We start from the raw sequence: 13,761 nt of genomic DNA, 5'->3' as shown, positions 1-13,761 counted from the left end.
TTTCTAAGTCTAGCCGCATCTCATTCTCTTGGTGTCCCCATCTGGGCCACACACTACCTTCTTTGTGTACATTTCCAATCGAACTTTTATCACAAAAGCAGTTTAGAAGCTTTATATCCTAACAGCTCATAAAAGATGCAATCCACCCAAATGGAAGTTTTTTAAAAAAACCAGAATAAAACTTCCTTATTGGGAGGATGTCTCGGGTAGTAAGCCCTCGCTCCAGTTTCGAAAAACCGGCTCTGGATCTTTGCGATCTGGGCTGGGGCTGGGGTGGAGACAGAACACAGAGTATTAGGACCCAGGCAGCCGCTTACACTGAGTGCTCAAAGGAAGAGTTCCCTCCACTACACCTCAGCTCACCATGGTTCTCTTTCTTTCTTTCTTGAAGATTTTATTTATTTATTTGACAGACAGAGATCACAAGTAGGCATAGAGGCAGGCAGAGAGAGAGGAGGAAGCAGGCTCCCAGCTGAGCTCGATCCCAGGACCCTGAGACCATAACCTGAGCGGAAGGCAGAGGCTTTAACCCCCTGAGCCACCCAGGCGCCCCAGTTTTCTCAATCTAGTAACGATCTCATGAATAGCACAGCTATATTACATCGAGTTAAAGGTCGTTCTTAAAGTTTAAAAACGTACAGCCGTTTCTGCCACCAGAAATTTTATTAAGTTTCTGATACACTGGGAGCTTCCCAAACTCCAGGAGGCAGCCCCTTTTCTCCACGTATGACAGCCCGTGCCCTAGGATCCCGCAGATCTTTGAGGTCAGCGAGAAGGGTGAGCAGGACGGGGGTCAAACAGGGAAATCACTACCACTGGGGGACGTGGGTCCCTCTTCCCGCAGTCCCCAAAAGGCAGCACGGAGGGGCGCCCGCGGAAAGTGTGGGTCTCGGGGACTGCCCTCCCCCGCTCCCCCCCGTGCGGGCTCTGTCCAGGCAGCGCAGCATCACGACGTTCTGACGCCTCCCGGGATCCGGGTCGCAGCGTCACCGGGAGCTCTCGGACGGCAGCAAGAGGGCAAGAGGTGGCCGGCGGGCCTGGGGCGCCTCAGGTGGGGACGCCCCGCCTACTGGGCCCAGCTGGCCTCCTCCCGTCCGCCCCGGCCCCGCCCACTCGGCCGCCTCAGGTGGGGCCGCCCCGCCCTCCCGGCCCCGCCCACCCCGCGCGCCTCAGGTGGGGCGGCCCCGCCCGCGCAGCCAGCCCGGCTCGCCCAGCGGCGTCAGGCCGCGTCTCCTCAGTTCCTCGCGGGCGGTGGCTGCGGCCGCGGCGGCGCTACAAGTTTTGACATTTTGGCGGCGGAGGAGCGCGCCGGCGTTTCGGAGCCGACGGCTGTGGCAGCCGCCGACCCTCGAGGGCCCTTCCGCCGCGCCCCGGCGCTCCCGCAGCCCAGAGTCGGGCGGCCACGAGGCCCGGCCGCGTCTTCCCGCGTTCGCCGGCCGGGCGGCTGCAGCCATGTCGCGGGGGCCGGAGGAAGTGAACCGGCTCACGGAGAGCACCTACCGGGTGAGCGAGCGCAGCCCGGCCCGGGACCTCGGCGGGTTGGAGGGCGGGAGGCCCCGGGGGCCGGGGGCGGGGCGGGGCGCGGCCGGGGGTGCGGGGCGGCCCCAGACCCGTGGAGGACCGGGGTCGGAGTTCGGGGCCGCGGGCAGCGGGGAGGCCGCGGCGCGGCTCGCGGTCGTCGCCGGGGGAGGGTCGACGCGAGGAGCGGACTTTTCGCGGGAACAGCCTCCCCGCCCCCTCCCGGCGCTCGGGCCGCCCTGCTGCCTACCGGTTTCACGGCGCAACGTGTCGGGAGGGGGTCGGAGAAGAGGGGGAGGGGGGCTGTCCTCTCCCTGGGGGCCGCGTCCTCCGGCCGGCTGCCCTCGGAGTCCGAGACGCGCCGGCGTGGCCGCGGCGCCCGAGGAGCAGCGCCTCGTTCCTGCGGGGCTCGGGCCGCGCCAGGGGCGCCTCTGGGGGGCGCCGCGGGCTCCCGGCGTCGCTCCCGCCCTCCGGGACCCTGGCACGCGCGGCCCTCGGAGCCCCTCGGCCTGGACACCCCCGGCTGCCCCGCCAGGTTGCGATCAAGTGGACCTAACCTACAGGAGAGCGTTGACGGTCACTCGCTCTCTTGAGGCGCTTCTCCAGCAACAGACACAGATTTAGGATGAGTGGCCAGTTTAGGAAGTTTAAGTACTCGTAAATGAATTCCAGTTGAAATAAGATACGTGCTTAATCGTCATGGGCTCTTAATAGGCGACAAAATAGGCGAATTAAAACTTTTGTTTTAATTCGGCTTGGGCTCATTGAACACAAGCTCTCCAAATTCATTTGTAGCCATTTTTAAGGCCAACAGTTTGGTCACCTTTATAGATTATTATTATTTTTTTAAACCCTAAAATGGGGTTTCTAGATGCGCAAAGTCTGAGGGAATACCTGAAATCAGAGGGGTTTATTGACTGTTGTAGGATAAGAATAAGGAAGAGCATGAAAATATATTCATAATCTATCCTTCGGGTTCAAAACAATTGATTCCCTTCATCTGGATACACGCGCATAGGTAACGTGAATTACACTTTTTGGCTAGATACGGTGGACACGGTGGACACAGCGTTTTTGGTCTCAGTAAGGAACTGTGTTGTCTTAATAGAGAGCAATTTTTAGAAATCCCGGAAATGGTTGATTGTTAAAAGTTTTACATTTGTATTGAGCTTGTTAATATTTCCATAATCCTGAAGATAGTGTGGCAGGCAGTGTGAAGTGTTGACAGTGTGTAAAATAAGACACTCTTAGATTTGGGGAGTTGGAGCTACTTTGATGACTGTCAGTTAAGGGAAAACCGTATCCAAGCGAGGAATGCAGATCGTTGTCGATTTCAGGCAGTCTTAAGTATCTAGTGGGGCAGAAAAATGTGAACACCTAAATTGCCTCCTAAGGAGACAGGCACAGGTATCTTTCCAATCTGGGATGATAGATCAGTTTGAGACAAGCAATCAGATGCTCTGAAGTAACTCTTTCTCCCACTTCTTCATTTTACTTTTAGCGATGACTCAGTGGAGGGGCTGTCCTCCAGTGAATTATAGAGCCACAAGTGCCACCTCCAAAGAACTAGGGCAGGATGCAAAAGTGTAGCTTTCACAGTTTGGGTTATACGTATTTATAGACATTAGGCAGTGTAAATCCTTTTCTTACTTTGCAAAGTTAAAGTGAACGTCAGAAACTAGTTACTGACTGCTTTCCATTCCCAGGTGTCTTAAAACCTATTAAAAGCTCGCAAGTGTCGATTGTGACTTTAATCACCATTTTTTCTTTAATGTTTTGGGATTGTGTTTTTTTATGTTGAATGGTGGTAAAAGAATTTACAGCTCCAGACAGCAAGTTTATGTATAGTCTATGAAGCGAATACTGCTGGCTCATGCTTTGGCTATGATGGAAATGCGTATTGAAATTTCACATTCACAAGTCTGATTGAAAGCCTGAAAACCTTCACCACCTCCTCACTGAGTTCTTCCCTACCCCACCCTCTGACAACCAAAGCTGAAAACAATTTAAGCTTAATATGATTTAAAAAAAAAAACCTCACAGTGTGATGACTAGTTTTTATTTAATTTGTTTATTCATTTTATTTTGAGAGAGGGATGGAGGGAGGAGGGCAGAGAGGGAGAGAGAGAATCTCAAGCAGGCTCCACACCCAGCAAGGAGCCGGGATGAGGGGCTCCCATCTCATGACCCTGAGATCACGACCTAAGCATAAATCAAGAGTTGGACGCTTAAATGACTGAATCTAGTGTTTGTTTGTTTTTTTAAGCGATTTCCTTTATGTTATCTAATAACCTACAGTGTTTTATTAATGGAAACATAACCTAACCAGATGCTTTGACAATAGCACCTGGAACTGAGATTTAATGACTTGCTAGTATGGATTTTAGATTTTTTTTTAAATACTCAAATTTCTCCAACTTTGAAATAAAAGAATAAATTCTCTGGAAGAAGTGAGGGATTATAAACTAGTGTAATTCTCTGTAATGCAGTATCAAATATCTTTCAGTATTTATTTACACATTTGCTCAGTTCTCTAAAATGTGTCCTTAGACAAATGATTAGTGGAGACCCATGCTGAATCCCAGGAGGATGTGTGTTTTATGGCTTCACAAACAAATGGTATGATAATAACCCCCCAAAAGTCAAGTAATGTTACCGTTGCTAATTAGAGTTCAGCCAAAGATCCCTCCCCGTCTCTACATAGTATGCCCCTAATTTGCCCTTAGTGCTTGCTTGTGATTTTGCATGGTTTTCTGAGGAGTATGTGCTTTTAGTGGTACGAGGAAGAGGTAAATTAAAAAAAAAAAAAAATCCATACGTAAGAGTAATCTGTTAGAACTGATAAAGTCTTAGGAAGCTGAGGAGGAATGGGTATGATGTCATCCATCCTGTACCTACTTTACCCTTGCTAAATAAGCATCAATGAAGGGGGAGAAAGTCTCTTTAAAAGGAGGGGGAAAGGGGCAGGTAAGTCTTTGTTTAAATGTCACCTGCTCAAACAATTCTTTAAAATTGTTTAAAATTGCCATCCATCTCCCAATCCCACTGACTTTACCTTTCCCACATAGTGCTTAGTATCTTAAGATACTCTGTACAACAGACTCGTTTTTCTCTCATCCCTCTCCAACTAGAATTCAAGTGCCCAGAGGAGAGGAGCTTGGCTTTGTTACATTCTGAATGGTTACTGACAGGTAGTAGGTGCGTGAGTTTGTTAATTATATGAACATTTATTTATTTAGTGAATACCTGTGCTAGGCTCCCCCACGTCCCTTGACACTTTCCATAGAGCATTTGTTTCAATCTAAGTATACATCATCCCTCGAGGTGGATGTGGATTTTGTTTACTGTTGAGAAACCCACACCCAAAAGTCTAGAGGGAGCAGTGTCCACATGCCATTTTCCCTGCCAGCCTCCATTCATCTCCTTTTTGTATAGTAGTTTAGTTTCTAGCAGTCACAAAATGCACAAATCAAATGCCTTTTTGTATTTGGTGATCTAAGATATCACCAGAATTTTCTGCCATTTTGTTCATCATCTTTGTTTTGAACAAAAATTTGTTTAATAAAAAAATGAGGTACTTTTGTTCTTTTATCGAGTCAAACCTCTCGTCATGTGTACTAGGTTTTGTTTGTTTTTATTTTCTGAACTTGGGTTTAATTGGGGATATGGAAGTAAAAGTCCCTGCCTAGATGGCTTCCAGTGCAGATTATGGTATACAGGTCTAGCTTGTGAAGGTTTCATTCGCCTTGTGTGTTTATTGCTGTAGCTGTATACACTATTTGATATCATGATCTGTTCCCATATACTACTACTTTCCTCAGGTTTGCTGAAGATAAAATGGGATTTGCAGAAGCCCAGACAGCTTGCTCTTGGCTCCATGATGACTATACAAAGGGACAGTAAGAATCAGGTGCCAGGTAGCAACAGAAAGAGTTGCCAGGTATCAAATATTAAACTGAACAGCCCAGTATTGTAGCCTTTTGTCTGGTAGAATGAAAATACAAAGACAAACAATGGTTGTCTTTTTCTGTCATAACATTTTTTTCCTGATTGGAAAGAGATTTTAGAACTGTGATACCATTATTGCTATGTAAGACAGAGCAGTGTCCTTTATTATGAAACTTGGGCAGCTGGGACCACTTGGCCAGGAGACACCATTCACAAGTTTCAGGTTGCTTTTGAGTTTACATTTGTGACATTATTCCAGTATTGGGCATTAATTCTTGCCTAGCACTTCTGTTTTAACGAGCCACAAGCAGACCTGCAGGGGAAACCTAACGTGCATGGAATTTCAACAAATTGGACTTTTGTTTTTATCAGCATTCCACACAGTTCTTTTATTCTGCACTTCAAAAGTAAAAATTATTATAAAAGCTACACAAACATTAATTGAACTTACCTGTTGACATTTGCAAATGTATTTCTTAAACGTTTTAAGAAAAATTTAATATATCTATAATATATATAAATATAAACAATATATATAATAAATATAAATAATATATATATAATAAATATATCGAAAGGTGTGCTTTGGTGTATATAGCTCACAAAATCATCAAAAAACTGAACATGTGTGTATAATGAACACACATATCAAGATGTAGACTATGACCAGCCTCCCTGAAGTCCCTTTTGTGCCCCCCTTCCAGTCACGTGTTACCTCCAAGATAACCACTGGCCTCCACTTCTAAGCACTGATTAGTTTGGCCCATTTCATCTCCCATCTTTCACCCAGTGTGTTTGTAAGATACACCCCTGTCAGAGTAATTGTAAATCCTTTTTACTATTGTGTAGTAAGTAGTACACTGTGCAGTTACATCATGATTTATCTATTCTCTTGAGGGACTTCTCGATTGTTTTCAGACTACTCCAGGATACTGTGATTAGTGTGGCTATGAACATTCTAGCCCATGTCTGGTGGGCATAGGCCCTCATTTCTCTTGGGTATAGACTTGGAAGTGGAATTGCTGGGTTATAAAGTATTTGAGTAAATACTTTTCTGCTTTGGCAGAAACTGCCCAGCAGTTTTCTAAAGTGGTTGTACCAGAGTTCAGTAGCTTGTTTTTGGCAACAGTTGATGTTCTCTTTCCTTTTAATTTTAGCCACCCTGGTCTATATATGCAAATAAAATTTTAAAATTCAAAACAAAACTGTTTTCCCCAGGTTTGGTTCAATGTTCGCAATCACAGCAGAAGCCCAACTCCCTAGGGGATGCTTCCTGTCAGAAAGTAGAGCCTAGGACCTAGGGAACATGGGTCTGAGAGAGGCCATACAGCTGTGGTACTCAGTAGAGTAAAACATAAATTTAAGTTTAATAGACTCTAAAACTGTCATAGTTGCACACATCAAAAGGTTTTATTGCATAAGAGGTTTTGAGGGCATAGATGAGCCATGCTTTAACAAACTGGAATGCTGGGGGAGGGGGTGCAGAGTTATGGTTAATTGAATTTTCTTGTTCCTTTGAGTATTAAAGTACCTTTCCTTTCCTTTTTGCGTGACTTTTCTAGAAAATGTACCTGCTTTATGTTATAGGCACAATTGACTAATTTTTAAAAAAGAATTTCAGTGATTTACAATTAAGAGGTTTCAAGACTACAACTTTGTGAAGGAAACGACAGTTTTAATTTGGGTCTTTTCCCCCTCTTAGATTGTACATGCTTGAGAACAAATCCCCCAAATCCTACTTCCTAGCATTTACCACTTTCATATTTTTTTCTTTATGTGTGTGTGTGTGTTGGTTTTAATCTCATAGGATTTTTAAAACTGAATTTTTCTGATACTAGAAAATTTCCAAAATTTCTGTAACTATTCACAGGGAAAGTAAAAGTCCCCTGAATCTCACAACCCAGAGAGAATACTGTTAATTAAACTCTTACTGTCACACTTCCCGACAGTTTTTAGTCCATCTCTGTGTCAGTCAGTATCCTGTGTCTCATCAGCTTGCTGACTCCGCAGTACTCTGTTCTCTATCAACAATTTATTGATCCAGTCCCCTTTTACTGGACATAAGATCGTTGCCAGCACTTTGCTATTAAAGCACTGTAGCAAATATCATTGTAGGTAAAGCTTTGCACAAATCTGGGATGTTTTCCTTAGGCTCAATGCCCAGAAGGGAGTTGTGGGTCAAAGGGTAGGTACAATTTAAAGCATATTTGCTACACGTTGCAAAATGCCCTCCGGAAAACATGCCCGAAGTTATGCTTAATCTGATTTTGTGAGAATGCACCTTTCCTGGACCCCAACTAAGTAGGTCTTTTAAAGCCACTTCCTTTTGTATAACCTACGTAGGCTTTTTGGTTTTGTTTTGGGGTTTTTTTTTTTTTTAACACGAATAAGCTATACTGTTTAGTAGCTTATGGACATTGATTAGGACAATACCTGAGATTTCATATCTTCTGCTGTTGGGTATAACTTCCCCCATAAACTTTGTATACTGTTTAGTAGCTTATGGACATTGATTAGGACAATACCTGAGATTTCATATCTTCTGCTGTTGGGTATAACTTCCCCCATAAACTTTGTACATAGAGATGTGTGCAGAATAATTACACCCCTGTGGCTCTTCAAGCCTGTGTACTTTTGTTCTTACTTTCCTCAGCCTTGATTTTAAACTCCTATTTCTGTTTTCTAGACCTTGAGTCTGTCTTTTTGGTTGATTATTATTTTAGGGACTGTGTTCTGGTTTTAACAGCTGTCTCAAGTCCCTGTGGTTACAGGGGAGACTTGTGTAAATGAGATAAAAAGTTGCTGGTTCCTTTCTTATTCAAAAATAAACGAAAAATATTACTGGAAGGTATTCCCAATCCAGGGAGCAAAACAAATGAGTCCCCCTCAGAGATTTAACTGATGGCTCACAGACTCTTGAAGCTACCTGTGCTTTAAGGAGAGCAGCCTGGGCAGTAAAGATGGCCTCAGGTTTGTTGCTTAAACTTTTTATTTGGTGCTTTGGAGGTTGAAAAGTCCCTAAACAATAGCAATTTCTTCACTAAAAGTACCAAAGTATAGCAGTGGTTAAACTATAGGGCAGGGGAGGGAGACTTTTACTTGTCACTTTTACTCTACCTTCTAGAGTATTTATACTCTCTTTGTGTGAATGGATTACTTTTATAATTTTAAGGTTTAAAAAGGCAGAAATTTACCCACTTTTAATGGGTAAAAAGCTTCAAAAACTAAGCTAAAATGTGCCATTTTCTACCTGTTTTGCAAACTAACCTTTCAAAGATAAGCCTAATTTATTTATTTATTTTCAAAATTATTTATTTATTTGACAGAGAGGGAGATCACAAGTAGGCAAAGAGGCAGGCGGGGGTGGGGGAACCAGGCTCCCCGCTGAGCAGAGAGCATGATCCAGGTCTTGATCCCAGAACCCGGAGATCATGACCTGAGCCGAAGCAGAGGCTTAACCCACTGAGCCACCCAGGTGCCCCTCAAAGATAAGCCTAATTTAAAGTCTCGCTGTTTTTCTCTTAATTACTACTTATGGGAATGCATTTTTAACATTTACTAACCTGAGACTATGAATGCAACAGAAAAGGATGCAACAAAGCTGAGAAACCCAAATTCCGGTCCTTAAACAGTTATCACTTAAGAGTCTTGTTCCTGATGTTGCAAGAAGCTGATCCCTTTAGGTGCAGCTGTATTCTTGAAAGGTATAAAGGCATTAATAACAATGACAAGAAAAGGTACAGAAGTGGTAATAATAACCTCTCAGAAATAAGGCTAAAAGTTCAGATGATTAGAACACATTGTGTAGAATAATAATGGAGAGGTTTGGAATTGGGGGTCAGAACAGATCTCAGGTGAAGCATTTTTTTATGAACTTAATGTCATTTTCCTGCATTTGACCTTGTCTTCAATTTTCTCATCTCTAAATAAGGACTATAGTAGTACCTACAGCTGGTTATTGTGAAGATTGAATGTTGTAATACATGAAAGCTCTTAGAACAGTGTGTTAGCAGTAGTAGCCTGTGTTTACTGGAGTGTAGCCACTAAGAAAGCATTGATTTTCATCTATTTTGTTTACTGCTTATCCCCAGTATCCAGTAGAGTGACTGACATAGAGGCAGAGTTGAGTAAATATTTGATAAAAGAATAGCATTGAAATTATTGGTATGACTTTTTCTGTCAATGAACTATACCCTTCTTGAGGGTTTTTTGGTTGTTTGTTTTTGTTTTTAATCCCTCACTGTGCACAGTTGTAGTCAGAAAAATTTCTTGAATAGATACTGATCTATGGTTATCACACAGTTGTAGCTAAAATCCTCACCTTGGTGGCCAGGGGGACTGAGCTAGCACTGGTAATAATGACTATGATGTTTTGAGCATCTGTTATGGATGTGTCAAGCTTGCTATCCACATTCATTCTCCAGCTGTTTTTTTTTTTTTTTTTTTTTAATGCACCACAGTTGTGCCAAGCACTGTGGTTACCACTGGGAACCACATTGGAGAAGGGGAAAAACAAACAAACAAAAAACCAGCCTGTGCTTTTCTAGAGTTTATAGCTTATGACAGGACAAAAATGCCAAGGTTTTAGTCTATCCAGCCTTTCCCCTCTACCTTGGCTTGCCTGTATCAATTATGTTTCCTTGCGCCTCTCCCCACCTTCTTTCCCAGAGGGGTCCTGCCTTTACCAATTCAATTCTTTTAACTTTGTTTTGTCTCACTGTTGGGAGAAAGGAAAAAATAAATGTACGTGCAGGTTAAGTTCAAGAGGTTTTAAGGCAAGTTGTAAGATGTCTTTCAAAAATTGGTAAGAGAATTAGATGAGAAACAAAACAAAAAAAAAATTAGAAGTTTTGATTATCCTTACTGGTATCTGAGAACTACATGTAATGAAGTATTTTAAATTATTTTAGGTTTCTGAACAATATTTCTCAGATTGCAAGGGCTGCAGTGTTTTTGTTTTTGTTGTTTTGTTTTGTTTTTTAAGATTTATTTATTTAGAGAGAGTGGGGGCTGGAGCCTGACGCAGGCTGGATCCCACAACCCTGAGATCATGACCTGAGCAAAAATCAAGAGTTGGATGCTGGATGTTTAACTGCCTGAGCCACCCAGGTGCCCCAGGGTTGCAGTTTTTTGTTTGTTTGTTTTTTAAAATTTATTTGATAGACAGAGATCACAGGTAGGCAGAGAGGCACGCAGAGAGAGAGAGAGAGGAAGGGAAGTAGGCTCCCTGCCGAGCAGAGCAGAGAGCCCTATTCGGGGCTCGATCCCAGAACCCTGGGATCATGACCTAAGCGAAGGCAGAGGCTTTAACCCACTGAGCCACCCAGGTGCCCCAGGGTTACAGTTTTAATGCAAAACAAAATGACCCATCTCACAGGGTCTGGGTGAGGGAAGTTCAACTAGAATTACTCAAGATATGGTATAAGAATAGCATTTGGAAAGAACTGGTGAATTACCAAAAAAATGTCACTTGTATTTGAAATTAGCCATTTACTTTGATCTAGTAAAGTTCCTGTTACCTGTTAAGTACTTTAAGGGCTTTCTAAACAAATGCGACCCAGCACATGAGACATTCTTTCCTGTAAATTCATTGCTTGCTTTTTATTCCAAGACACACCTTTTAAAAACAATAAGTAGGCAGGTAAGAACACTCAACCAAATAGTCTAGTGTGCTCTATAGCCTTCAAAGTATTTATCTGTTGACAGCTGATTGGAACCCAGCAACTTAACTGCTGTTTCCTTCATAGATACCACGTATCTGTGAGAAAGTTAGATATTTCTTTTTTTTTTTTTTAAGAAGGTTTTATTTATTTATTTGACACAGAGAGAGAGAGACAGCGAGAGAGGGAACACAAACAGGAGGAGTGGGAGAGGGAGAAGCAGGCTTCCCGCAGAGCAAGGAGCCGGATGAGCAGGGAGCCAGACGCAGGGCTCCATCCTAGGACCCTGGGACTGAACTGAAGGCAGATGTTTAACAACAGAGCCAACCAGGTGCCCCAAAGTTATATATTTCTAAGTGATATTCAAGTAATATTAAAAATGTTTGCATTTCTTATTCCACCATGTCAGTCTGGATTGCCTTGGTACTTTTTTATACCTGTCTCCCTATTAGACCATGCATTTTCAAGAGCCAGAATGCTTTCCTCGTTCATCTTTGTGTTCTGTATGTCCAGCATGAGACTGGGTTCATTATTTACTGTAGGTATGTAATGAAGATTGAACACATACATACATAGTTGTTTCAAAGGCCCAAACATGAGAAGTACTTTACAGAGTTAGTAGAACGAAACCCAAGTACACATTATCTTCTACTTGCCACCATACCCTTCCTGCCCCCCCCCATCGGGAAAAATACTGGAAGAGGTCCATTTGCAGATTCTGATTGAGACTTATGTAATAGTCCTCTTGGTACTGTAGCTGTTAGGGAGGATTGTGTTTCCATTCTTCCAAATGGGAGCATGCATCTCTGGGAGCCAAGCAAAAATGGATATGGATTTCATCACAGTTGGAATTTCAAGAAGTGATTTTTACTTCATTCTCCTAGGTACTTCTCCCTCTGAAGTGCAAATCCAAAAGTTTCTTCAGATCTGGGGCAGGGTCCCCAAATCCCTTGTTCAGTTGAGGCCGCTGTGGGCCAAACATGGTTACAGTATCTGATAGCTTGCTAATTGCCAAGGCTAGGAATGCCTGCTTTCAGCCCCAAAAGCTTTCTTCGCACTGCCAAGAAATATATAACTCTATGGAGTTTTATATACATATCGCCTGTTGGACTTTGGACCCAGTATAATTGTCTGCACTTAAACTAGAAGGAAAAGTGGTTTCAAATAATTCTACAGACAAATGTAAAACTTTTATCTATTATTTAAAATAGAATGAAACTTTGTAGTGTTGAGCAGGATTCAGGCCATTACTTTTTCTTCAAGTTACTTTATCAAGGATGGTCATGAACTCAGATTGCCTGTAACATAGTTCTCCCTCCGCAATTAAAACAAAACAATTCAGGGACGCCTGGGTGGCTCAGTTAGTTAAGCGGCTGCCTTCAGCTCAGGTCATGATCCCAGTGACCTGGGATCGAGTCCCACATCGGGCTCCTTACTCTGTGGGGAGCCTGCTTCTCTCTCTGCCTCTGCTGCCACTCTGCCTGCCTGTGCGCGCTCGCTCGCTCTCTCTCTGGCAAATAAATAAATAAAATCTTCAAAAAAACAAAAAAAAAAAAATAAAAAAAAAAAAAGACAAAAAACAATTGAGTGCCTAGATTCTTATACTAGTTTACTGGGTGGGATAGCTTTGGGACTTAATATTCTTTTCTTTTTTTTTTTTTTTAAAGATTTTATTTATTTATTTGACAGAGAGAAATTACAAGTAGATGGAGAGGCAGGCAGAGAGAGAGAGAGGGAAGCAGGCTCCCCGCTGAGCAGAGAACCCGATGCGGGCCTCGATCCGAGGACCCTGAGATCATGACCTGAGCCGAAGGCAGCGGCCCAACCCGCTGAGCCACCCAGGCGCCCGGGACTTAATATTCTTGAGAGACTTGTTTATTTCATGCAAAAGTTTTGAATAGTTAATGAGAGCACATGTCTTACTTTATCCCGCCAGTGTGGGATCTTTTTGTTTTGCTTAACTTTGCTTTTTCTTCAGAAAAATCTTGCTGCCTTAGTGAGTAGGGAATAGAGAAAGTGGAGTTTATCAAAGAAATCTGAAATAAAAGGCCCTGGAGATGTTATTGTTTCCAGTAGTGTGTTCTAAGAGGTAGCAATACATAGTTTTCTGGATGATCATACTGGTTCTTGTTATGCCCCAATAATGGGCCCGTGATTAAAGGAGCGAGATTGATACAAAGCGAAGGTCCAGCAAAGCTTTATTTCGCGCCAAGCATCAAGAATCTAACCGAACGTTCGGGGACGCACCTCTTACAAGAGAGGGTGACCCTTCCCTGTTTCACAGACAAGCTTTTAAGGGTAAAGGCCATGCGGTTGGGCCTGGCCACGCATAGGTGGCCAATGAGATTGTAACACACCCAGGAAACTCCACAGTGATGCTAGGTGACCAGCTGAGTTACAATTTACCCTAGTAGACATTTGAACGAGCCTATTACACCTGGATTGGGATTGGCGCCCAAAGGGCGGGGCCCATACTCCTTGGTAACCATGGAGACAGTATGCATACCCCCACTGATCGGGTGCCTCCACCTGGCCTGACCCACCTTTGTATCTGGGCTTTGTTACCTGAAGCTGGTTTCTGGGACTTGTCTTCAAGTAAATCCCCTGGGGGAAGGGGAGCTGGGACAGTTTCTAA

General features: G+C 43.5%; 1 protein-coding gene across 1 annotated transcript in view; it reads left to right on the top strand.

Annotated features, from left to right (window-relative positions):
- Positions 1-1,177: 1,177 nt before the first annotated feature.
- The window catches only part of BAIAP2L1 (BAR/IMD domain containing adaptor protein 2 like 1), a 92,755-nt gene continuing 80,171 nt past the window's right edge, over positions 1,178-13,761 (top strand). The window contains exon 1 of the mRNA XM_082712754.1: positions 1,178-1,503. Coding sequence (XP_082568880.1) covers positions 1,453-1,503 — 51 coding nt within the window. The 5' untranslated portion in view covers positions 1,178-1,452. The remainder of the gene's footprint in view (positions 1,504-13,761) is intronic.

This window comes from Mustela nivalis (assembly GCF_964662115.1).
Source record: "Mustela nivalis genome assembly, chromosome: 19".
In the NCBI taxonomy this organism is placed as follows: domain Eukaryota; kingdom Metazoa; phylum Chordata; class Mammalia; order Carnivora; family Mustelidae; genus Mustela; species Mustela nivalis.
Note: the sequence above shows the minus strand (reverse complement) of the source record. Positions and strands in the feature narration are given on the sequence as shown.